Source organism: Larus michahellis, chromosome 3 (genome assembly GCF_964199755.1).
Source record: "Larus michahellis chromosome 3, bLarMic1.1, whole genome shotgun sequence".
Lineage (NCBI taxonomy): Eukaryota > Metazoa > Chordata > Aves > Charadriiformes > Laridae > Larus > Larus michahellis.
Window position 1 is genome coordinate 129,730,721 of NC_133898.1, and position 26,439 is coordinate 129,757,159.

Consider the following 26,439-nt stretch of genomic DNA (forward strand, 5'->3'; position numbering starts at 1 on the left):
ACAGTATCACTTCCAGGAACACCATTGCCAAAGGAAGCCAAGTTTTGAATGTAATCCAGAAGCCACAAGGTGATAAAAGGCTGTCTCAGCAGCAGAGTACACTTCCACATGTCAGAGTGCAGGGTGCAGCCCTCTCTTTGCTTGGCAACCCTCTGGTCTCTCTCACTTCATGTTCACGAAACCTTTATAAACCTCTTCAGTTCATAGGAACCTTTAGTGAGATTGCCGCGAGTCCCAGGGAAGATTTTACTTTGTTTTGGTTTTGACACCCTTTTCATCCTATTTGTAAATGCTTCTAGGATGCTGAGATGTGGGATGCTTAAGCTTGGAAAGTGGTAGTCTGGATGCTCCTGATGGCTCACTGGGCTGGGATTCAGCTCAGGGCTGAGCCCTGAATTTGATTCTGATTCTGAGTCCCCATTTGATTCCGTATGGTCTGAACAGAGCTGAAAACCAAGCCATGAAGCACCAGCTTGGTAGGAGCAGGTGTCAGCAGACTCTTTGATCCCGCGTAGTGAGTGTATTTCTGCCTGGCAAGCTTAGTAGATAAAAGGGTGCCCTGTCATGAATCCGAGGATGGTGTTTCACCTACTGTACTCAGCTTGGAGATCATGCCTCCAACATTAGCTGTGATCATGGATTGAAACCATGAACGCTTAGCTGTGAGTTAAGCAGCTTGTCACCAGAGCACTGTGTCAGCCCTCTGAAAAGCCGAGTGACCTACTTTCTTGCCTTTTTTATTCAAATTGCTGGACCAAGCCTTGTAATCAGATAATATGTGCTTGATGAGTGTTGAATTCCATTAGCTGCTCTATAATAACTGAGTTAGAGGTCATATATCTTGTAAATTTCTGACTTGACACCATTTGTGTTATAGCATTACCAGTAAATATTTCTAATTAAAATTCCTTTAACAATGTGTGAAATCTTCTTTCATTCTCTGAGCTGCTGTCTTAACTGTCACATCAAAACAAATTGGACCCACCCGTCTGTTTTGTTGTATCCTATGAATGAACTTAATCTCCTGCTGTAGAAAATGTGAATGATAAAGATGCCAAGCATTTAGTTTGGGAAAATATGAGAATTATTTTAAGCACATGAATAAATACAATCTACGTTCATCTCTCTCACTGACCTGGGGTATGGTACCATGCGTCGCATAAAAAATAGGAGACACCCTGCTAAATGGCTACTACAGAAGTTTTGGTGTCTGTGTAGTGTTCCTCCCTAAGGAAGCGCGCACATCAGTTCTTTGATACAACTGTAATCATCGTGCCTCTCTTAACGGCAGCCATTTCATTACATGAAAGACAGAGAAACCTAGTACAGAGTTTCCTTTTCAGATTTGAGAAGGAAATCTTTTTAGGGGAGTTCTTAAATAAGTATTGTTAATTTAAAGGAAACATTAATCTCTGCAACAGCTGAGACATGTCCCCCCCCCCCCATTTCTTTTTGTAAACCGATTACATTCCTGCAGTATAAAGTTTTAAGAAAAAAAAAGAACAAGAAGTTTTTCTGACGTTGCTTAAACTGCATGAAAGGGTTACATGTTGCTTATATCTTTCCTCTGTTTTCAGACAGAGCTGCTTGACCTCTCCACAGTAGATGTAATCTTGATCTCCAACTATCACTGCATGATGGCATTGCCCTATATCACAGAGTACACGGGATTCACTGGAACAGTCTATGCCACCGAGCCCACTGTTCAAATTGGCAGGTAAAAACCCCTTAATATTCTCTACTCCTCTTTCATCACTGCTAAGGAAAAGGTGCAAAGGACAATATGGGTAAAGGAGTGGTGTCTAATGTTCCAAAGAGGCTCTTAGGCAGTAGCTGAACATCAGCCAAGTCCTTAGTGCTGCAAATGTGTTAACTCAATGTTTCCCAACCTCTGGAACCATCTGCCTTCAACATTTACAGCAGATGCTTTGTGTTGGTCCACGCAGTAGGTGTGGGATAGTAGATCTTGAGTGGCCCGAGACACCTTGAGCAGCAATTACCGTATAGTCAACTTCAAACCTTCAAAAACCCTGAATCAGAGATCTCTCCTGCTCTTCTCTGCTCCCCTTAAACAGAAGAGGAATCACCAATCTTTTCAACAATAAATGACTTTAAGATTTTTGCCTTGTAGTTTTTCAGCATTTGAAATTCATATAACCACATTTTGCTCCACACCATGGAAGGGAATTTAAGTTGGCTGCATCTCAGATGACAGTTGAGATACATAAGCTCTGAAATCCAAGGAGAAGCACTAAGAAAAACAGCAGAAATATGAGATTTGAAGTAGAAAATGTAAGGCCTGACAGTGCAGTCAAAAACTTAATAGTTGGTCACCAAATCTGGTAGTCTTTTCTTACAAAGTTGTCTGTTGATTGGAGAAATCAATACCAAAGGCTGCAGGTTTGGCCCTCGATGAAGTCTAACTGGACTTGTGCTGGGTGTATCTCTCATGCAGAAAAGCAGCCATGTTCAATAATTAGAAAGCAGATTAGGCCATGGTATCTGAACTACTCTGTAAGCACTTCAGGGCAGGAATCTCTCTCTATTAGAGGTCCTGTGCAAACTTTCCACGCCAGAGTAATTCTCCCTTTGTGTAAAAACAAACAGAAACTGAAGGCCCTTGTAGGAGAAAAGAATGGTATAAATATGAACTGGTAGTAGACCTCTGGGGTATTGCTCGCCCATAGCTGAAGATAAAAAGCATAGTCTTGTTGGAGAGTATACTGGTGTGGTTCTCCCTACCCCAAGTAACGCCAGATGCCATTTTTCTGCAGTTCCATCTGTCACTTCCTACCTTCAAGGGAAAGCATGCATACGATTACAAATGCTGTTTAATTTGGGGCAGTGAAATCTACAGTGCCAGTTTTTAATGCCTGACGTATTTTTCTGTCTCAAGTGCTGTATTGTGCATTTGTACATGAGGAGAGTTCACACTGACAATGTGCTTGGCTTCTTTAAGTGATAAAGAGGCATCATCTAACGAGATTTCATCATATATTTTGTCTCATTCCATATGACAAGCAGTCAGTAATGAAGAAATCATCTTGCGCAGCAGGAGAGAGATTTGGGAGTTCCTCTTGTCCTGCCACTTTCCAAATAACTCATAACCCAGTGGGCCAGATCCTGTGCTGTCGCAACCAGGCAGACAGAATCAGACTAGCTTGAGCTTGGAACACTCCGATGGTGGAGAAATGGGGATAGTACTGCTGAGCAGTAATTGCTGCGATGCCTCTGTGGGAAGAACCCCTCTTTAAAACTGCCTAATAGTGTTACAATTTGTGTGATATTCTGGAAACATTTGGGACAAAGTTCTCTCCTCTGTGAAAGGCTGCCATGCTAATTTAGTTATGATGTCTTTTCAGACTTCTCATGGAAGAACTGGTGAATTCCATTGAACGTGTGCCAAAGGCTCAGTCTGCCTCCATGTGGAAGAACAAGGAGGTACAGAGGTAAGGAGCAAGCCACCGGGAAAGGGCTGACTCTCCTAAAACTCTAACCGACGTTTAGAATTCACTGTAATGATGGGTCAGCTGCCACCATTTGAGATTTGCTGTTACCATTAAGCAGAAAAAAAAGCCTAAGAGGTTTAAAGCTGTGACTCCTTGGGTCGGTTCTTTCTTTAATCGTTTGCAGATTGTTGGTCTTCCAAACAACCACACAAGTTTGGTTCTTGGAGGGAGACTTGGTAACACAAAAGTCTCCCCTGATCTCCTCTCACATAGTTCAGCTCCACGATGGTAGATAAAACCAGCAGATTTTTGTATTGACATCATTAAAAGTTGTTGAAATTAGCAAGCGATTTAAACTTGATTATATTGTGTTGGAATAATTCTAATTTTAAATTATATTTACATTCATGTTTGCTGAAATGCTAAGAAAGTCAAGACACGACTGTTGGAAGTCACTGGTGACCAACCACAGAGCAGTGCTACCTTTCTTCCCAGGGCCGCAGCCTCTTTTATACTTGGATGACAGAGGTGGTTTTTTGCTTTCTTTCAAAGCTTAGCAACAAATTGAAATTAGAATAAAAAAGGTTAGTTAGAAACTCCGTGTCCATTATTTCATCTATACGTAAAAACAAGGTGCTCAAAATTGAGTTCTTCTAAACTTTTGAAAGCTTTGAAATCTAAAAATTTTCCATACAGTTTATAATTGCAGATAATGTTTGCTTTCAAAATAAAAACAACTTTAGGTGCACAACATGTTCTACGGAGGAGACAGTTTAGTTTTTAGCACATATTAAAGATAAGGCTGGTTAATTAGAAAGTTATTTTTAAAAGCTACTTTGTGCATTTTAAATTGATCTCCCATTTTCTATTCCTCATTATTGACGTGGCTTGATTTAAAAGTTTACTAAAAATGATTTATTTCATACATTATAAAAGTAGTCTTGACATTTCCCAATATCACAAAGCAAAGAAATTAAAAATCCAAATTAACATATGTTTATCTATATATTGTACTCCCCTGCTGAGCACAGGAGTAGTCTTATCTCAGCACTGTAACTCTCACTCTTCTGAAGAACGCAAGTAAAACACAGATGTAAAGCAAAAGTAAAGACAATAAAGTTGATCAGGATTGTGTGCTGGTTGATATATACTCTCATCAGAATAGTGATTTTTTTTTTAAATTTTGGAGTCCGCTGGCCTGACAGAACCATTCGCGAAGCTCGCAGTGATGTGAAGAGAGGACTGGAGCCATTATTCTCGTCACACTACTGCATGTGTTTTGTATGCATGAGCATGTATATCTTGGAGCTCATTTAATGTCACTTTCCTAGTGGTCGTATTTTAGAAAAAGTGCTGTCTAGCACTTTGTGTGCTGTTGACTATTCTGGAGGCGAACACAGAGATGTGATCTTTGTTCTGATTCAACTGCTATAAAAGGCTAGAGTCTTCTTGTTGGAGCGGTGTTTAAAATGTGCTTTTCTGTCTTATATTGCTTGGGAAGTATCGTAACATTGACACTTCCTCCTTGCTGCTGTCATGTAGCTGTTGTGGGGTACCAAGGGAGGTAGGAGGAAGGTATAAGAGCCCACCTCTGAGGATAGACAGGACCAACCCTTCTGTCGCACTTACAAGACCTCTGTAGAGCACAGAGAACCGCCACAATTTCGTGTGTTGTTGGGAACCTTCATCAGATGGCAGGTCCCTCAACTTTCTCAAGGAAAATGCACGCCTTGCCCAAACATGAGATAGAGCAAAGAAATGCTCTGCTAGTGGGGAGAGCAAAACAGAACTAGTAGCCCTGCAGCTATTTAGTAACACAAGTCTGCGTATCCTAAACTCTGCCTGGAGGCTGGTACGAACCAGTGTTGTCTGTGAGCTGGAAGAGGGGGACAAATCTAAACTCCTTTTCCAACTGTGCCCACCTATGCTCTGAGTTCCCCCCTTCAGCTCCCTACGCTTCTGTAAAATGGAGCTCCTTTCCACCATAGAGGGTATACGGGGACTTAATTAATGTTTGCAAAGTGTTTTGAGATTCCTGGTGACAAGTGTCATGCAAGCGTGAATGGAACTGATTATTACAGCATGTGAGCAAACATCTACTGATCCACAAATTAACACCTGGCTAATAGCACATGCAGGGTTGGACTGACATCCGTTATTTAAGAAAACGTGATCCTTGGTGAATTTTTTTTTAATACATGGCTGTTGCTAGAACAGAATACTTATTACTTCTGAGCCTAACTTTAATTTTTCAGGCTGATCAATCACCATTACTGCTTTACAGTTCAGCTAGTTCTACTCTGAATAGTTAGTATAAAACACAAAGTATTATCATCTTCATTAGATAAAGCATTGAAGCATTTTAAATGCAAATACTGTATAAAATATAAGAAGTTCATTATAGTGGCTTACGTTTTTCCATTATCAAATCCAGTCTGAACTAATTGCTTAGCAAGTTTTATTACCATTGGTTTTTATTTTAAATGAGCAATCTCATGGAAGCTGTATAGATGCTCAACCAGGATATCTTTCGTGCTGATTAGGATTCAGGGGACTAATGAGGAAGTTTGCCTTCTGGAAGACACTTTGCCAACTACCTGTTTGATATTTCTTACGTCTTGTCTGAACAGGCTGTTTCCTGAGAGTCGTGGACAAGAGAGGCCAGGATGCTGATCTAGTTCCGTACTGCCATCCTCCTCTCCCTTCACACAAGAACGTGTTATGTCATACATTACATGTTATCCTTTGTATTGAACAGGAGGGGCTGTCTCTGTGCAGATGCCCAGTTAAGAACACAAGCCTCTGAGTTTCTTAAGCATAAATTTTGTATACTAACCACTGGACCATGCTGCTTCGCGATACCTTCCTGTTTGTGGCTGTAGGTTGGTCGTCCTGACATCTGCCCACATAAATCTGGTTGTTACGTGGTGATCCATAATAGGATGTTGCTGTAGTGTTAGTAGATTCACTCCAGACTTTAAAATATCCTCTAGTAACTTTCTTTACAAATTTTAAAAGTGTGAGTGACCGGCTGGGGCACATCTGAGGAACCAGCAGTCTTCATTGTCTCTGTGTGACACTCGGCAAAGAATGAACCCACTGGACACTGGTGCCACTGGTCTCGGTTAGGGATCAGAGTATACAGTGTAGCCACAGTGTAAAGGCTAATAGAAACTTACTTCAAACACCAAGGACAATTCCCCACTTTTCTCCATTACCTGGAGATATATTCTGCGCTTCCCAGAAGAGAAGTTCCTGAAAGCATCCAACACTAAATGCTTCTTATGGTAGGTTAAAGGCTTTTACAGGCAATTTGCTTCAGTGCAATGGTGGACAACTATCCACATTGTTTGGCCTTTGTTGCTTATGACTTCCCAAAAAAGACCTTGAACGCTTTGTTTGTTTCCTTAAGCGCAGTATGCTTTCAGACAGCATGTGCTGGAATTACAGTTATCGCACTAGACCTGTACAGCCGTTTTGGCAATAGCTGGCCTTAATCCTTTCTTCAGTATCTTAAATTATGGAGGAGTTCACTGACCTAGTAGATATAACAATAAATTAAATTCCTTTAAACAAATTGATCAAAGAAACTTGACCAATTTCCATAAATCTTTGGAAATTGGTTTGAATTAGCCTTTGATTTAGCATTGGTTTAATATAAAAAAAAAAAACCCTATTCTTCTTAGGCATTTGGCAGCTGTGCTGCTTCCTGCCTCAGTTCATGTTGCTAAGGAAGATTTATTTCCCAGAAGTTAGGCATCTCTCTTACAGGCTGTGACATTACAGTTCACTTCTTCCCTTGACAACGCTGTCCAGCTAACTTGCAATGTCTGTGGAGAGCAGAATGGATGGATTTTACTTTGGTGTAAAACATCTTAAATACTTCCGTGTAGGGGATTTCAAAGAGCTCTGCAGCGTCAGCTAATGTATCCTTGCCAGTACACTCTGACGGAAAGCGGGGTGTCTGAGTTGAAGGCAAAGAAGCGTAAATGCAGGGGCATGTGCTCTTGCAAGACACCGATGACAAAAATGAGAGCAGAGCCAGCCTTTGTCCATGGTCTGGTTCCTGTATTCTAATCACAAGATTGTGGCTTACTTCTGTTTTCAAATTCTTAGGATATGCAAAAGAGACGCTTATCCAAGAACCCAGTCATCTCTACCAATTCCAGTGGTGCATTTCATGTTGACATGTCAGATCAGCCAACGTGTTTCATCAGTGGTGAAAATACCACAGGAGTTGCTATAACACCTTCATCACAGCTACGTCTTTGATGAAAGGGCTGAATAGGAACAACAACAAAGAGAGCTGAAGGGGAGGAGTCTTTGGGGTGAGGCAGAATGGGCAGCGTGGTTCAGCTCCTCAACAGGCAGAAAGTCTTGCTCCTCACTTTGAAGCACCAGGCATATTTAAAATAAAAAGAAAAATGAGAAAAATCTAAGACCTGGAGAATATAAATGGGAGTAAAAGGAAGTTCTCAAAATGCCCGCACCCCGTTGATCTTTGCAGATTGCTGCCTGCCCCTCTGAAGGACGCAGTGGAGGTGTCTATGTGGAGGAAGTGCTACACCATGCCAGAAGTGAATGCTGCGCTCAGTAAGATCCAGCTGGTGGGGTATTCTCAGAAAATTGTGAGTACCTGTAAATTGTCCTGTCCTCAGGTCAACAGTCTCAACTTGTTGTTTCCCAGCTTTTCTCTGGAAATGCTCTTCCTTTTCTGTTTTCCCCTGTGTAAGATCTAGTTACCCTCGCCTAGGAAAGCAAGACAAGATATATTGCATGTCCCTCAGTCCACCTCCCAGGAAGGGTTCTTGTTTGATGAAATCAGGGAGTATCCATTTGTTTCTCCTCTTCCTCGGGGAGGCCAATTTTAAGGCAGCGTACCTGCAAATTTGGAGTTGATGGCTGGCCCACTGAGAGCTGGGAGGATGTACCAAATGAATGTATCCTCTCTGTCTGTAAGCCACATCCCCTTCTGAGTTACCGTATCTCACTTCTGGGAGTCTTTTGAGTGCTTTAGCCTCCACTTTCTTTTAGACAGCAAATTAGGGATTGTAAACAAAACCTAATGGTTCGACCTGAACTTCAAACACTCCTTTCCCAGGGTTCCCAGCTAACATTTGTTGTCTGTAGCGCTGTTGACTATAGTCCAGTGTTACTTTCTAGAATGAACTGAACCAACAGTTCCATAGTCTGCAGATACACCCTTATGGCTTGTAGGCAGCATGTGGGCCATGATGATACCTTCTATTGTTGCTCAGGGCCCTAAGAAATAAAAAGGCTGATTAAAGTAAGTTGTGTACCCAAAGCTCTTTATTTGCTCCCTTTTCTTAAGCCACTGAAGTTTTGAGACTACTGTTAATGAGTAAGACAGTTTGGGACAGTAACTAGTGGTGCTGTGTACTGAATTTGGTGGATTTAGGTTTGTGTGATGCTGCATTACAGCTGGTGAAGGAAGACCGCAAGCCACCACTAACGTGGCTGCTGACATAAGTTAACAGCTGCAGCTTTGTCTAGCAACTGGACAGGTTGAGGGCTTTTGGACTGCCTCAGTATCCATGGGTCGTTACTGTTCATTTTCGACTATGCTCACAGTGTGGATGTATCTCATCTAATTTTAGATCTGTGCATCCGAGCCAATCATTCTTTTATAGTTACTGGGAAAAGAGAGACATTTCTAGAGCATGTTTTATCTCTTCCCAAAGCAAATTTTTAAAATAACCAGACCAAATGAGTCAGTTAACCCAAAACGTGGCAGCGTCAAGAATGGTTTGTGGTCCACTTTTCACGTCTGCGTATCAGCAGAATCTAGAGCGTTGGTTTACACACTCTGAGCAATAGAGACCCTGTTTTGTTTTGCAAAGGTTCCAAATATGTATTGGGATACTAGAAAAATCATTAGTATTGCATGAATCAGATGCTTGTTCTATTCTTCAGGAACCAGAAAGCAGATCGCATTAGTGAGGTACACATGGAGGCTTATTTTCCTTTCTCAAAACAAGTATAACACGTTACTGTGTACAGATAAAGCAATACACTTTCTAAAGGAGACAACTGTCAGGTTGCTGATGCTCAGAGCTGAAGCTGAAATTCGGATTGAGTTCACAGGGTGTTGTTTCTAATCACCAGTAGAGAGCACTTAGAAAGACATAAAGTTAGAAAGTGAGTGAGTCTCAAGTTAAGTTTATGTTTTCCACAGCAAAATGTGTAACCCAAACAGAGTTTTATACCAGCACAGAACTACTTGTCCTTCCTTCTCTCCTGCTGGCCAATATCAATAAAATTTGCCTAAGGGAGTATAGCGTCTTCAAAGATGTAAAGTGCCTACAAGCTTCTTCAGTACAGCCAAGGCAGGCAGAGGATCACGACCGAGTTGAGTCCTCCATTTAGAGTTATGGTTCACTGTGAACTCAGTTAGATGCCATAGAATTCCCATGGAAGAGAGACTTTATGAAGGCCCTGCCTCAGGAAAAGCTTTTCGCAGAGCATCTCTCCTGTTAGACATGGGTAAATAAAAACAGCAGACATAAAGCTCAGGAAACTAACTTCATAAGGGCTTTGAATAACAGAACTACTTTAAAAATTGATATCACTGGTGATAAAATTACCTGTTTTGACTTCTCTTGAGGGCTCGCTCAAGTTCATGTCTCTTGCTGTGTGTTCCAGGAGCTGTTTGGTGCTGTGCAGGTCACCCCTCTCAGCTCAGGCTACGCTCTTGGAAGTTCCAATTGGATTATCCAGTCACACTATGAAAAGGTTTCCTACGTTTCAGGATCTTCTCTACTTACAACACACCCTCAGGTACAGCCTCTGACTTTTGTTAGTCTTCTATGGGGGGAAGTGCCTTTGCTGAAAAAAAATAGAGGGGCTTATTCCAGCTTGGGATCAGGTGTAATACAGAGGCTGTACTAAGGTACCGCTGTTAGCAATTGGCTAGACTTAACGGGCATTGAGAAGACATACTAGCCTGGTAAGTGGACAGGTAGCAACAATTACTAGGGAAAGACAACTAAAATTCTTTGTTATCGGTTATTGATGTTAACTTACTCACCAGCTGGGAAATTCTCCTTCACTTTAAATAGGGAATTTTCAACAGAGTTAAACAATAGAGCATTAGTGACTTTTTTTAAAATCCATATTTCACCGAAGAGTCTTTACAGACAGTTCACAGACTGCTTCTATATCACTTCTGAAACATCCTTCCTTGGGAGAAATGATAGCTAACTGGCTGCCAACTTTTCCACCCTGCTCTGCTAAGGGCAAAGTCTTTATAGTGCTGTAGATGTAATTTCCAGTAAATTAATTCTCTCTAGATCCATAAATTCTTAGTGTGAAGAATGGCTTGAAGTTTGCAGTACTGCGTGCTTCAGAAGTTGTCAAAATAGTTAAAAGCAATATTAGCAGGAGGTATTTAAAAATAATTTAGAAAATGTGTCAGGCTCATGATCAGTAAGTGGTGTCCCCCAAGGTGAGCATCTTCTAAAGAGCTTTGCTTCTGAGCATCCTTCATTTAAAAGCTTGATCTCAGGAGCTGAACAACTACGATAGATAAACCACCCTTAATAGTATGGCTGTATTTGGCTGTATGAAATGCATCAGAGTCTCTAAATCCCTTTTTCTCATCAGCCTCATACTGGCCTGGGTTGTGCTCTTTCGTCGCCTTCTAGTGAAGGAGCAGCAGCAGTATTTGACAATATATGAATGGGATGTTTTTGTGAGGAGAAGCTTGGCACACTATAAGAAGTAGTTTGGTAACTGAGACTGTTTTCTCTTCATTTACATGAAATGGTGATTCAGTTTATCAAGTTAGATTTTCCAGAGGTGAACATTTCTCTGGAAACTTCTGGTAAAGTCCTTGTTTTTAAGGAAATTACCTCCCAATGGCAGGGAATGGTGCGTGAATGAACTGCCTGGTAAGAGCACAGCCCGTGCAGGAGATCTGCACTCACTCACTGCAACCTGCAGGAGAAGCGGTCGCAGTTAGATGGGGCAGTTTCAGCTTCAGTGCAGGAAGATGTCCTGCAAGCCCACCTGAAACCCAGGGACCCGCTCTGTTTGCTAACACGAGATGAAACCTGCACTTTTACTCTGCTGACAGTGTTGCTTGTCCCATGTGCTCTCCCAGAGTCTCATTGTTTAGCATACAATCCATTGCACTTCGCATTATTTTATACTAACGCATAGTTTGAAGGAATAGCTTACCAGGTAGTTGAAATTGCATTCAGTTTGCCCTTTTCTTGTTATTTACCACATCACAAATGTCACCAGATATCATCTGCATATCAGATGTCATCATTGTCTTATATTTGCTTCCAGATGGTTGTTGAAGACAATGCGTATTTTTGTCCCTGTGAACACCAGTACAAGCTCCTACAATATGGAGATTCACAGAATCACAGAATGATAGGGGTTGGAAGGGACCTCTGGAGATCATCTAGTCCAACCCCCCACCAGTCATTCTGAAATGACTGGTGGTTTTTGTGAGCTGCCAACCAGCTCTTCATCTGTTTGATGTTTGACAGGCATTATGTAATGATAACAATATCTTGAGTGGCACAGAGTCAAAACTGTGTTCAACAAATCAGCACTTCTTCATCGGAGTGAAAAGTTGTTTGTCTGACCTGTTTCTCCATAGAATCATGGTGAGCAATCATAATGAAATTCCTGTCTTTTAACGTGGTATGAAAACAGTCACTGCGTTTTGTTTTAAAAATTATATCCAGTTAATCAGCATGTATTTTAAGTAAATACATATCCAGAGCTTTTTGAATAATAGTAAAACCTTAGCACTTTTTCAGTCTTCTGGAACTTCCCCTGTAATTAGTAAAAACGGGCATCCGTTGACCAGGCTCTCATCAGCCTTTTGTTTGTTTAGGGTGGTAAGACACACATTATTTGGACATACAAATGGAAAAATGCTTCTTCCTCTTACATCTTGTCTAATATACACAGTAATAGCCTGGAAAGCATTTCCCTCTCTCAAGATGCAAACAGGATAACGTTCATCTCACCTAACCGAAACTGGGCCCCCACCCAATCCTTCCCTGCTCCTCCCTTCTGCCAGCACTGGGGTTTGGGTGCTGACATAGTGGAGATGGCAGCACGGGTGGGAATTAGCAGTCGTGGGAAGAGAGTGAGATTGTTCTTTGACATAAATTATGACTTAAAGTTTTCTTGAAATTTTAAGTTACATCTAGGTTACGTCTAAAATCAGCAGAGCGTTATGGTACATCTATATTAATCGCTATTAACATCCATCTCTATTAACAACAGATAGAAAGTGAGCCAGTTAGCTTAACCTGGACATGGCCCCGGTACAGGTTAGCTGAAGCTGGGTGCAGCGAATGCCGGCTCTTGGGTTGATCTTGGATGCAGCAGCAGGAATATCCTGTGAAATCCTCAGCGGGTCTGTCGGAAGCACAAGTGAAGGGTTCAGCAAGACCGTATTCATAGCTGCTGAAAATAACTGAAGAGCTTTAAAGGGCTGGTTGGAGAGTTTGGTCTGGCACCATTAGTTGTTCCTTGTACTTCTGTCTTTTGGCAGATGGTTTCTATTGAAAATCTTGCCTCACCCTCTACTGAGGCTAGAATTGACACTGTTGCCACTGAAGTGGAGAACAGGAGTTGACAGCACAGGTTCAGACATGTCACTAAAAGCCTTTTAAGGCATATTCTTTACATTAACCCACAAAAATCAATGCAAGCCCTCTCAGTGCAATAGCAGCTGAAATTATGCGTATCTAATACGGTATAATCATTATGTACATTATCACAGGCAGATTCGATATTATTTTTTATTGCATTATTGGCATTTCATTTTCACAAACACGCTATGGAGAGTCAAAGATTGCAATAAATCTCATGTACCAGGTCAGGTCCTAGAAGGTGGTACACAGTGTAAACTTCTGTCAAAGCTGATATGAAATTCCCTTGTATGTTTAATGGAGCGAGGTCTTTCTCAACTGCTGAAGAATGGCACTAAGGGACTCTAAGCAAGGGAATCAACTGTACAGGGGTCTTCTAAGTTCGGTATAGGAAATCTCTTTATCAGTCTCTTCAGGTAGAAATCTTTCCTGGTTGGTGAGACAGCAGAGGGTCTTCTGAGAATAAATAACCGTGAAATACGTGGCTGCAGTTGCCCACCTTCACTTGAACAGTAGCTGTGGGAAGTGCAGCCCAGCCCAGGGCGAGACTAAAAGTTAACTTTTCACCATCACTGTCTGCGCTGCATCTGCAGAGAGAAGTGGATTTTGCCTTTTCAAGATTGGATTATGCTAAATTTTGAGTATCAAGAATATATATTTAGTATCAGGTCACACTTAAGTATAATTTCTGAATATCCACTCTCTACTTGCTAATAGAGAGAAGTGGGTATGCATTTTCATTCTGCGTTAATAAAATGCCAGTATAAAACATGTCAAATGATTGACCTCAATGGAAAAAGCGTAAGCCTTTATGCACAGTCGAGGCAGAAGCCATGTTTCCTTTAATATTAGACTGCCTGGCAGTGGTGGAGTTGCCACACTATTTCCTTGGACCGTTTAATTGTCAGTCCCTCTGCTACATCTGTGAGCCACAGGATAGACTGTGCAGATGTAAACTCTTCTGCCCCCCAGGAAGCAGAGATGGCGTGGATAGATGCTTGTGATAGCTACCTTCAGCACTTTAACCACATAATCTAGGATTGTACCTATGGCTGTAGGTCGTCAGTACAACATGCACTGTAGACCCAGCGGATCAGAGGTCGTAGCCCGGTGAAGGCATTTATTTCACTTTGACATAGCTTAGCTCCTAGCACAGGCTTCAGAGAAGGGTGCTGGAGGAGGTCACAGTGCTAATCTGAATCACTAGGGGAGACTGGTAAGCCAAGTCATGCTCTATTATTTTAGCTCTAGGGTTGCATTGGGAGCACTACTTTTTTGGGGGTGGGGTTTGGTGGGTTTTTGTGCGGTTGAATCTATGACTCTTCACCTGTTTTCAGGCTTTTAAGGAAATACTTGTCTGTTTGCCCTAGTATTACAACTACATTTAAGAAACTTAATATGTAAGCGATGATTTCTTAGATAAATAAACACATATTAAGGAGCCTAAACTGATTTATCTTTTCTACCAGCAGTAGCCATTTACCATTTCACGAGAACAGACTCCTGAAAAGACCTGTGCAAACAATCTGAAACAAGTATTTGAAAGTCATGGTTGTAATACTGCGGGCAGAAGAGCAGACTTCACAGTAAGGGAGAGCCTACTTTGACATTCAGATTCATACACAAAATTGAGAGCTTCATTCCCAAAGTCCTTTGCTGATCTTACCTCTTCCAAAGAAAATCCACTGAAAGGTTGAGGAAAATGGTACCTATCCCCCGTAGACAGTGAGCCCTGAAAATCAAAGCTGACACCTTGATTTGCAAAGGAAAGCGAGTTGGAAACTAGTGCAGCCAGAGATAGGAATGCAAGTGTTAAACCCTTCCTGACTGCACTGCCACATCCTCGGCAAATTATTGTCTTTTCAGTGTTCAGCTCCTAAGGCCATGAAATGATTAGTCTGTGGAGACTACTTTGAGATGGATCCGATTACAGTTCCGTTGTTTGTTTTGGGCTGTAGAATGCAGGTAAACAGTTGTATGTGTTTTTATTAACTCCAGTTGCATTTCCACAGATGGAGGGATGTTAGGTTTAAAGTGTTCCATGTGTTCCCCTTCTTGGTCACTGCATCTATTAGTATTTGCAGTCCTCTTGGTACAGAGCAGAGAAACCTCTGTTATAAGTCTCACGTTACTCATTTGATTTCACTGTGCTCTGTTTCAGCCCATGGACCAGGCATCTCTTAAAAACAGCGATGTTCTCATCCTGACGGGTCTTACACAAATCCCTACTGCTAACCCAGATGGCATGGTAGGAGAGTTCTGCAGCAACTTGGGTAGGTCGTTGAAAGACAACTATTTTATCATCTTATTCATTGCTTTGGGTGGGAAATAATTCTGAGATTCCTGGAATTGAGTAAGTTGTCCAGCTATAGCTTCTGGCATAAAACTAGCTGTTTAGATTTTACGATGTGCTCCTGATGTCATTAATACAGTAAGTGCTTGGAGAGACACAAGTTGTACCTAAAATGTTTTGGAATGGAACAGGTATAATGAGATTTAATCATCTGCTGCTCTTGGTTTGCTAAGTATGTTGCTTAGCTGCCAACAGACTACGTGTTGCCTAGGTTTTGGATATTGTTCCCAGCTGTAATATTACTATTTCCTTCCTGTATATCAGCCAGTGTAAGATCTTTACATGCTTTTTTATGACTTTCAGTTTTGAAAACAAGCACATCTGCTTCCCTTCTTACACCTGATTTTTAAATATATCAAAAGCAAACAGCACAATCTCTGTTTAAAAAAATATATCAAGATATATTTATAGACCCCAGAAATATAAAACCTAATCAGACGCTTTCACAGCTGGAAAAGCTGATAATTGCAAAGCTGTGATATCAGTGTGAATGGCAGCATTTTCCAGCCTGTTTGGAATGTCACATCCAGTGCTGTTCTCTCTGCCCTTCCCCCACCTCAGTTCCTCTCGCCCTTCTGTCATCAAACCACTTTCTCATGTCTGTCCTGATGTATATTGCCTGTTCTTTTATCAGAGATCTTCTTCCCTTTATTTTAAAAGAACTATTTTTTACTGAGAAGACTAAAAAGCCTGTGATAGGAGGATTGTTACAAAGGTTATCAGAAGACATTAGAAGTCTAAATCAGGGAATCCTCACTGTAAGCAAGTGTTCTGGTCCCCATTACACACCTGGGAGAAACTTGAGCCGTGGTATTTTGGTGGCTTACCCAAGGTTGCAGAATAAGGCTGAGAACAGAACTGAAGTGCAAATTCGTAGTCTCAGTTTTCACATGTACCCTTGGAGAAGAAAAAAACACAGTACTTTGGGTTATTCCCCATTTTAAAATCCTCGTGCATATTCACAGATGCTGAATACCTATGTGCTGTCTCACAGTCCCAGTATGAGACTGCCATGGTAGTGGAAGGCAAATAATGCAAGGGATGTGGTAGATTCCTCCATCACCCACCATCCCTAAATCAAAATCAGATATCCCTGTTCAGGACATGTTTCAGTTCAAACAGGAGTCATAGGTCCTGTTGTGGGATGTACAAGGTAAAATTATATGGGTTTGGGTTTTGTTTGTACGAAAAGAGAAGTTACAGCGTCCAGATGGTTCCTTGTGGTGGAAATACCTATTAATAGAGTGTGATTTTGTATTTTATAAGAATGATAATCATGGGTTATGCCAAAGATCCTCTCTGCCAACATCCTGTCTCCAACATGGGCCATGAGCAGATGCCTAGAGAAGAGTACAAGAACACGGCGAGATTATATGATACTTTTCCCCCATAAACTCATAGCCTTCAAGTATTTTTGTTTCAGGAATTTCCTGAATGAGACATGGCTTTTGTATAGTTAGTAATGTTCCGTGGATTTCTCCTCCAGGAACTTGTTCAACCTCCCCTTGAAGCTGTGTTAATTCTTAACACGTGCGACTTCCTTTCCTGAGTGATGCATGTGTTTGTATGTGTGTGTGCGTATTACAGCCTGTGTTTTCATTGTTTTTAAGCATTGTTAATTTTACTACCCTATGAGCTGTCGCAGATAAGCTTTGGTGACCTTGTTGTACTAGATCCAGATGTGCTGCCCTTCTCTGTCCCCCTGACAGATGGTAGCATGATCACATCATCTTACCTTAAACCACCAAGGAAGCGAGTCTGAGCTGAAATGTTAGATTTTGTACTGGAGAGGCTGAGGAGCGGTACCTGTTGCCCCGCTGCCAACCCTGCTGCAAATGTGCTCTAGCAAGCACCTCGGTGGTCACTGGTGTCTCGAACTGCAACAGCTGTATGCCAAGTAAACAACAACGAGACTGCTGTTAATTACAATGCTTTTAAAAATTATACAGAGTCTTAGAGACGTAGCTTGGGCCAAAGCAAAATCCAAAAGATGAACGCGTATAAATAAATGTGTTACATATGTAGGTACAGGTGGGTGTTTATCTGCACAAGTTGTTCTGGTTTATGGAAACATTCTGAACTATTTTGAGGGTTGTACAGAAGGTCTTCAAGCCAGAATGAGACAAACTCAGAGAAATTAGAAAATTATTAAAGACCAAAGGAAGATCTATGCTTAAAATAATGCCATTGTAGGAATCTGGAATTTGAGTGGTATTTGCCAAAAAACCAGCCACCTGAAGAAATTAAATAATTCTATAAACGATGCAGTGGTAGGGCTGTCTTTTCCATGACACCAGCAGCATTTACACATCTACCCAACATCAGGAGAAGAAAATGGTGAATCAGTTTTCTTTCAAATGAGCAAAAAAGTCCCAAAAGCAATAGGTTACTGGGAAAAGCGATACAGTAGATAAGCTGAGCACAACAGTTTTCATATGTTTTTCCCATTTCCAAAATGTTCTGGGCACTTCACAAGAAGCTGAGAATACACTAGGTAAAAACTCAAAAGCAGACACTGGGAACGTAGCACAAATGTGTATCATGACGTAACGGCATGTTTGTGAGTAAGCGTTGTGAAGCACAGAACTGGAAGGTGAAAATTTCACCTTGATCTCCGTTTTCATCCCAGCATGTAGAATTGTAGACACGGATTCTCATTATCCCCCAGTCACATGCATGATTTCCTCTCCGCCTTGTATGTGCAGCACTGAAACCATGCTTTGTCACGTCTCCAAGTTGCTCTCAGTTTAGCCCAAACCCCTTTTTTCTGTGCTCAGCACTGCAGCACCAGCACTATGCAGCTTGAGAAAAGCAATTGCATTTTTACATTGCCTTGGGCATCATCAGCAAAATTGCCAGACTGTCTGTAGAGACATTTGGTGATATTTTGTGTGTGTGTGTGGTCGTGCCTCTGTGTATGTGTGCGTGTGTTTATAGAGAGCAGAAAAGAGCACAGTTTGCTTTTCAGGTGCCAACTTGACCTTGTGGTGGCAGCTGTTCGAAAAGCAAGTATCTCATTGTGAGTTGTAAATTGAACAACTTGTTATGGAGCTACTGAAGGAGACTAAATTTGAAATGCCAAGATTATTATACAACTTTTATCAAGAGAGTGCATCCATCAGTCACAGAGATAAATTGGGCTTTAAACAGCTTTCAAATATACGTGTCCTCTTACTGACAACTATAGAAAGTTGCTGTAGTGGTGCAGATTGGACCTGCTGCTTGCATGGAAAGCAAGATGCTTGTGATGGTTTTCATCCTGTTTTACTGAAGCTGGGAGGTAATTCTTATCCCTTAATGGAACCACTTAAGAGCACCCTCAAGAAGTTGTGCCCAGCTGTGCTGACCACAGCACATACAAATAAACTTGCACCGAGGAACTGAGTAAGTGTATTCTAAACTAAAAAGCTGCCACACAGAGCTTTGTCAGTCATGGGATAGCTGTGCGTGTTGCTGTCCTTTCTTGTCCTGGGCCAGTTTCCAAGGTGTGTCACTGTGCCACCAGGAACGTGAGGTTGAAGTGCCAGCAACCCTGGGTCCATGGCCTAAGTGGGTAGGTCAGCTGACTGGAAGAGTGCTCCACTCCCTGGACTGTGATATTACATTAATTATTGATAACCAGCTCTGTAGTTTGTCTGGGGACAGAAGCTCAAGTTGGTGTCTGCTACAAGACCTTACCCTCCATTATTTTCTCAGTGCCCCCAGGAATCTTGAACTTCTGGTTGTTTTCAACAGAAGGGTCTTGACGTTCCCATAGCGAACCAATGGCTGCAGGGAAGGGAGAACCGTGAATTCAAACTCTTAAGGCTTAGGAATGAAACTCACATTTTTCATGGCCTGGACAAATACTTTAACGGGCCCGTAATTAGATGAAAGCTCTTCCTCCTGCCTCTTCAAAGGCAGGAATGAGCCATTTGTCTTAACAGGGTGAAGCTGGCTGGTGCCTGAGGGAAAGAAGGAGCCCGTTTTGTGGAGACACACACCTTGGTGTTTCAGCCGGTATCTTTGTTCAGAGCAGAGACAGAGCTGCAGACGTACCCCTTTCCTGAGCATTTCCCTCTGATCGCTAATGCGCCCTGTACTCTGCATCCCCTGGTGCTGCCCCACGCAGCATTCTGGCTGCGGTGGATATAGGTACTTACCTTTCCTCTTGGCAGAATTTTTGGGTGCGTAACAAAGCGCTGCAAATTCTGGTCCCGGAGCCAGAGGCTTAACTTTCAGCCCCCAGATGCCTTCGAAAATATCATTCTTAATCTCCTCATTCCTCTCTTCATATCCTGTTTACAGATGGGATAGTTTAGACTTACCTATGTAAGAGGGATAACGTAAAACGTTGCTGGGATGTTTTGTAATATTTAAGGTTCTAGACAAATGTAAGGTATTGCTCTTCATATTCACAAATATTTTGATGGTATAGTCTGTATGTGACCTGGATAAAACCTAGGCAATACATCCACTATATACATACACTGCATTTATATTATAACTCTGATACCAAAGGTGTCTTTGACTACCAGTTGTTGTTGAGAGCAGTGTGTAATAGGCACTGACTGCTACAAGGAGTTAAGCACCTAAATGCATGTGAAAAATCCTACTACAGAGCGTGCATTTCCCTAGACTCCGTAAAACCTTTAAACATTCAGCCATAAAAATCTTCCTTGAGCGTGTAGGTGGGGCAAAAAGGACCCTTAATGTGCTAAATCTGTACCCCATCAAAGCTTGTCAATAAATTGAAGTCAAGGAAGTGATTATGGTGGGATGTAATATATGCATTTTCAGGCTCTTTCACAGCTTTTTGTGTAATGCCTCGATGCATAATGTTACTGCTGCTGCACTGCAATTAACATCAGTAGGTGGTTTTACCCCACGACCACAGATGAAATCTAGTGAGGAAGCAATTGCTCAGTGAGCTGGACACAGTATTTCCACTTTCCCATAAGGTGCAGCATTTTTGTAATTCATTCTGCCAAAAGAACGAAATGTTAGCTCTGTACATGCTTTTGCTGTTGCACTCAGATTTGTCTTGAGTACAGAGTAAACCTGGTTTTCTTTTTTCTTTTCCTTGTTTCTCTCTAGTCCCATGCTGTCTACAATTCATAGAGGTTTTAAATCATTCTTATTATATTGAAAGGACAGAAATATTTAGAGTTTTTAAGGAGGAGAAACAGTCCCCCACCCCCTTCTAGCTTCGAGGGCTGTTTGAAATAACCATGTCCTCCAGCCATTCATCTAGAGCTCTGAAAACTGAGTACAGAACAGTTTACCATGCGTCGTGCTTTCAGCGGAGACCTGTGTACTCTCGTCCTTCCCCTCTGGTGGACAGCTAATAGATGGAGTAGGGTTTATCTTGATGGGAAGGTGTTTCACGTCACTCATTTATTCTCGAGTGCCAGTGCAAGACCGCCCTCTCGTGTCAGGAGTTTTGCGTGTGCTCAGTCTGTTATGTGCCCCCCCAGCTGATGAGCGTAATCGTTTGCTCCACTAAGCCTGGAGAAGGCAGTAAATAAATGTATTTAATAATCAGAAGTGTTCCTCCCAATGTATATACATAATGTGTTCTGCTAATTCATGTGATAGTTTCTGCCTATACCTTATGTAATATTTGGATTAAACAAATTCTATTAAAAAGTTTAAATGTAAACCCTGTTAATTGATTTTTACTTTCTCTCTTCCTTAGCTATGACTGTCCGGAATGGAGGAAATGTGCTGGTTCCCTGTTACCCCTCTGGAGTAATATACGATCTGCTGGAGTGCCTGTATCAATATATTGACTCTGCCGGACTCTCCAATGTCCCTTTTTATTTCATCTCACCTGTTGCCAACAGCTCCCTCGAGTTCTCCCAGATCTTTGCTGAATGGTAGGTGTTAAAGGGCTTCTTCACCAGCCTCGATTCACACACTCAGCTATGGTAAATAGATATATGCAGGTTATCTCTAACTGACATATTCTACTTGATTAGAATTGTGAACACGTTTCTTGAGTCACAAGGGTGTGCATGCGTGTGTAAGTAGATGTTCTATAATTAGGGAAGCATTGCTTCCTATGGAACATACAAACTCAAATAATCTGTGCTTTTTGGTACTTGCAGTGATGATTAAATTACGTACCTGACTTCAGTGAATTTTAGGTGTGCCTGTTTGCACGTCTTATCCAGTGCCCCCAAAGAAAGCATGGTGTCCCTGCATAAACAGAATAGATTTTTCAGGCTTAATTTTGCTCAGCCAGCAGTTTATTTTCATGGCAAAAAAAGGCCAATGCATCCTGGGCTGCATTAGGCAGAGCGCTGCCAGCAGGTCAGGGAAGAGGATCCTTCTCTGCTCGGAACTGGTGAGGCTACATGGAGAGTGCTGTTGCTCCATCTGGGCTCCCCAGTACAGGAAGGACATGGGCTTACTGGGTTGAGGCCAGCACAGGGCCACAAAGATGATCTTTCAGGTGAGGAGAGGCTGAGAGAGATGGGACTCTTCAGTCTGGAGAACAGAAGGCTCGAGGGGAGCTTACCAATGTGTAGAAATACCTGATGGGAGGAAATGAGGATGAGAGAGACAGACTCTTCTCAGTAATGCCCACTGACAGCAGCATGTCAAGAGGCACATGGTTAAAACACATGAAATTTTGTCTGAACAAAAGAAACACACTTTTTTACTGTGAGGATGGTCAAACACTGGAACAGGTTATGCAGACAGGTTGTAGAGTCTCCATTTACGGAGGCACCAAAACCCAACTGGACGCATCCTGGATGATCTGCTATAGCTGACAATGCTTGAGCAGGGGGTTGGACCAGGTGATCTCCACGAAGGGAGATGATCAGGCCACGAAGATGATCAGAGGGTTAGAGCACCTCTCCTGTGAAGACAGGCTGAGAGAGTTGGGGGGTTCAGCCTGGAGAAGAGAAGGCTCCAGGGAGACCTCATAGCAGCTTTCCAGTCTCTGAAGGGGGCCTACAAGAAAGGCTGGAGAAGGACTTTTTACAAGCACATGTTGTGATAGGAAGAGGGGGGATGGCTTCAAACTGGAAGAGGGGAGATTTAGATGAGATATCGTGAAGAAATTCTTCACTGTGAGGGTGGTGAGCCCCTGGCCCAGGTTGCCCAGAGAAGCTGTGGCTGCCCCATCCCTGAAGGGGTTTAAGGCCCGGGTGGACAGGGCTTGGAGCAACCTGGTCTGGTGGGAGGTGTCCCTGCCCAGGGCAGGGGGGTGGAACTAGATGATCTTTAAGGTCCCTTCCAACCTAAACCATTCTGTGATTCTGTCTCAAGAAGTCCCTTCCAACCTCAGCCATTCTGTGATTCTGAGCCATGGAAAGGAGAACCCAAACACTTTTAACTGGTCCTAAATTCTGACAAACTGAGAGGTGCTCTAGATTATTAAGTAGAGTAAGTTAGCTTTTCCTTTCTTTCTTCCAGATTTTTTAAGTCTGGAGTTCAGGAAAGACAAGAGGGTCCTGGAAATCTTAGGTGAATTGATCCCTCAGCGGAATTGTAAAGAGGAATGAAATATGGTGAATTTTAACCATGTTACTTCCAGCATAAGTCGGAAAATCAAGCCTTGGTGTCCTGGCCAGACGTCGGTGTACTCACCAGGATGTGTTGACTCACATAGTTTATAGTTAAACGATTGTTTGGTTTGTATGTAGATGGTGATTTCATTTCAGTAGCAGCTGAGGTGGTAGCTGCATAGTTCTTGTTGTTGTAATCCTTTAGGTTAGATATTGCTGTCAAAGTAGCAGGAATGTTACGTGTGCCAGTTGGGTCTTTTTTTCGGCTTTGTCTCACTGGCACAAATCAGACACCCAAGTGTTCAGACACCGTGGTTTTGAATTCTACTTTGCTGTAGTGGCTTATATTCAAAAGTCAAAGCCAACATTAGCTAATCTCCAAACACTTGTGTGTAAGGTGAATGTTTTTCTGAGGTAGAAATGGAGGCAGAGGTTGAACATCCGTAAAATAGAGGTTTGGGCTCAGAACTGGGGTTGAAATTCGGGGATTCCAGCCTTCCAATTCTACTATTTAGTCAGCTAAAAGAAATATCCTGCTCTTAGTATCTCTTAGACTTTATCATATTTAGGTTGACCCAGGCTTAATTGCTTTATAGTAAAGTGAAGAAGGTATGAGGCAGGTAGTGTTTCCCAGAAAAAGCCACCAGGACAGTGTCACTACAGGAAATTGTAACATCACACAGGCCTCTGACAAATATCTTTTTTTAACTGCTGTAATAGGATGAATCAGGAGTCTGGCTAGAGCTAATCAACAACTTTCAATATTTATGTTTTAAAAATAAGCGGTTGACATAAAATAGCAATTAACAGTGAGCGTTATGCCATGGTGAGAGGCAGTTTACCAACTTTGTAGCTGCAATAAGAAAATGCGTAAGGGGATTAGATTATAATGAACAAAAGGACCAAGTCATTGCTGAGAAGTGGGATGAGGCAATTGGAATTTTTCTGTTGACAGGTGATTTGGCTTTGCAAAAACTGCTGAGGTCTGGACTATGAAATGATGTGGGTGTTGAGTTACAAATTTCTCCTCAACAGCAAAGGAGTTCTGTTACGTAGCGTGTACAAAATTACTGCAGCCGTCTTGCACCTTCTGTTAAGTGATCTCGCTATCACTGAGTTGTCCTGTCCTGTAGGTGTTGGTCCTCTAAGCAGAAAGACTGGAAGTAACAAAACAAATCGGTGGTTTTGCACCTGATGCCACAGATATGAAATGGCTTTCTCCAGAAAAAGTTTAACAGTAGATGGCAGCAGATACTGTGAGATGTTCCGCAGCTCTCTAACCCAGCTTATTTTCCTTTTCTTCTACAGGTTGTGTCATAACAAACAAACAAAGGTGTATCTTCCAGAACCTCCTTTTCCCCATGCTGAGGTAAGTCAACCATGGTCTTGCTGTTTGCTAAGATCACAGAGTGAGAGGGTTTCTGGAACACAATCCTGGGTGCCTGTTGTTTTTCTGATGAACGCTTCTACAGCTATTTAATAGTTTTGTGTCATTATTCATACAAGTTGGGTTTTTTTCCTTTGCTTTCTGTGATTAATTTGGGAGCGTGGGGGAGGAATGAATGATGGTGTTCCCTCAACTCAAAAATTATCATGATGTTTATTTCAGCATATAACTTACATATGCTCGCCTGTTTTACTTCCCCCGCAGAAGGCTATCTGGCGTACACATGGTTGAATGTTTGCTCTTATCAGACTGCAACCATGAATATTCCCTTTGTCCAAGCAGTTTATTTCAAAGTCTGTAAAACTAAGAGCTTGTTATCAGAGACGGCTTAGTCATCCCAGCTTCTCCCTCCCGAGCTGAAATAGGCACCGTGTTGTGTCCTGCAGGAGAAGTGGTGTCTTGAAAGAGAGATTTGATATAAAAAAGTTAAAGCGTGCGGCACTGAGTGCTGTCATTGGCAATTTTAAATGAAATTACTTGAACTAGCACCTTAGTGAAGCAAAGAGGAATAAGGTTCCTATCTTTGGGGGGGGATCTCCCTGCAACATGTTGAGGGGATCAAAATTATTGCAACAAAATAATAATTTGAGGGGAAGTTTTAGCCAACCAGACATTAAATAAACGTGGTGTAAGTCACGCCTTCGGAGTTATCTCACGTATTGAGAAAAGAAATCTCTTACTTCCTCCACAGGGATCAGGTAGATTTCCCACTGAAGTAAATGAGAGGCAGGCTGGGAAAGGAAGAAATGGGAGACTGAGAAAGAATTTTGTCTAAATCCCCCTCCAGTGAAACAGTGAGCCATTTGGGGCATGCAGTCTCAGAAAACTGGCTCTTTTAGTTCCTGTGGTCAAAACTGTTTGATAAGATGTGCAGAGTGGCCATTGTAGGTTTAAGAGTCCAGAGCTTAAATGCTTTTTCAGGCTCATTTTTTCCTTTTTCCTCTGAGATATCTCATCCAGGGACTTGTTCTGGAAATTGCCATTGCCCGTCGTATCTATCATCTATGGGTGCTTCAAAGGCATTGTTGGAAGTAGGATCTGACCAGAAGCCTTCACTCTTTCCAGATGCTTGAATGCATTTCAAGCAGGATGCGCAGTGAATTTTGTATAATCTGTTACCAAGAATAATGCAGACTGCAGGGGAAGCCACCTTTTCACCACTTCTTTAGTAACCAAAAAATTAATTCACCCCAATAAATCAATTCCAGAGCCTGATCTCTGAGTACAAACCTCTGTAGCCATGCTGCTGGCTCTGCTTTCTAATTTCCACTGCGTTTCTGCTTTCTGGGGTGTCCTTGTTGATCCACAGTGTCTTTGGTTTCGCTGACAGCCTATGTACCAAAGACATTGGTTCGAAATTTTAGTTCACAATGTGCACTGGAACTGGCACGTTTAAGTGAAAGCCCTTCCAAGAATGAGAAGCCAAACATGCAGCTGTCAAAGACTGGATTAATTAACCCATCTTATATGATGGGTCTTTGTGTTTATAGAGTGATAACTGTGTCCTCTAATTTTTAGGACATTTTATATTCTCCACAGGCCTGTTGATAATGAGATTTTGCCAAATTATTGTTCAGCTGTTGAGACGTTCCTCTGTGCTTCATGTGTAGATCAAGGTAATTATCTAGGAAAGGACTCACAGCAGTGGATAACAGATCAGTTGCCTTACGACAAAATGCAGTGCACAGAGGGAGTAACGTGCCTGTTACAGGTACAGGCTTTGCTTGACAAGACCAAATCATACAGGCTTATGACCTGCAAAGCTAGAGACATTTTATCATGAGATGCACAAACAGCTTTATCTAGACCCATAGACATCACTGATGGGAAGCCATTCTTAGGCTTCTTACATTTTTGCCTAAGGGTTGCCTTAAATGTGCTAAATGACACAACATATTGTGTATGCACATCTGTGTGGCTTCCAAACTATGAAATGGCTGTAGCCTTTAGGCATTTCAGCGCTCAGCTGCCATCTGAAGTAAGTACTGCACATGTCACCGTAAGTCGTCTGACACAACTAAGATTGTGTGTTTGGGTGTGCGCTTAGAGC

At 42.0% G+C, this 26,439-nt stretch overlaps 1 protein-coding gene across 2 annotated transcripts in view; it reads left to right on the forward strand.

The window, feature by feature from the left end:
* The window catches only part of INTS9 (integrator complex subunit 9), a 74,169-nt gene that overhangs the window by 13,441 nt on the left and 34,289 nt on the right, over positions 1-26,439 (forward strand). The window contains exons 5-11 of one of the 2 annotated variants that reach the window (XM_074582122.1): positions 1,578-1,717; positions 3,363-3,449; positions 7,957-8,077; positions 10,113-10,247; positions 15,252-15,363; positions 21,121-21,301; positions 24,251-24,311. In XM_074582122.1, coding sequence (XP_074438223.1) covers positions 1,578-1,717; positions 3,363-3,449; positions 7,957-8,077; positions 10,113-10,247; positions 15,252-15,363; positions 21,121-21,301; positions 24,251-24,311 — 837 coding nt within the window. The remainder of the gene's footprint in view (positions 1-1,577; positions 1,718-3,362; positions 3,450-7,956; positions 8,078-10,112; positions 10,248-15,251; positions 15,364-21,120; positions 21,302-24,250; positions 24,312-26,439) is intronic. The other variant, XM_074582123.1, reaches the window with a different exon arrangement.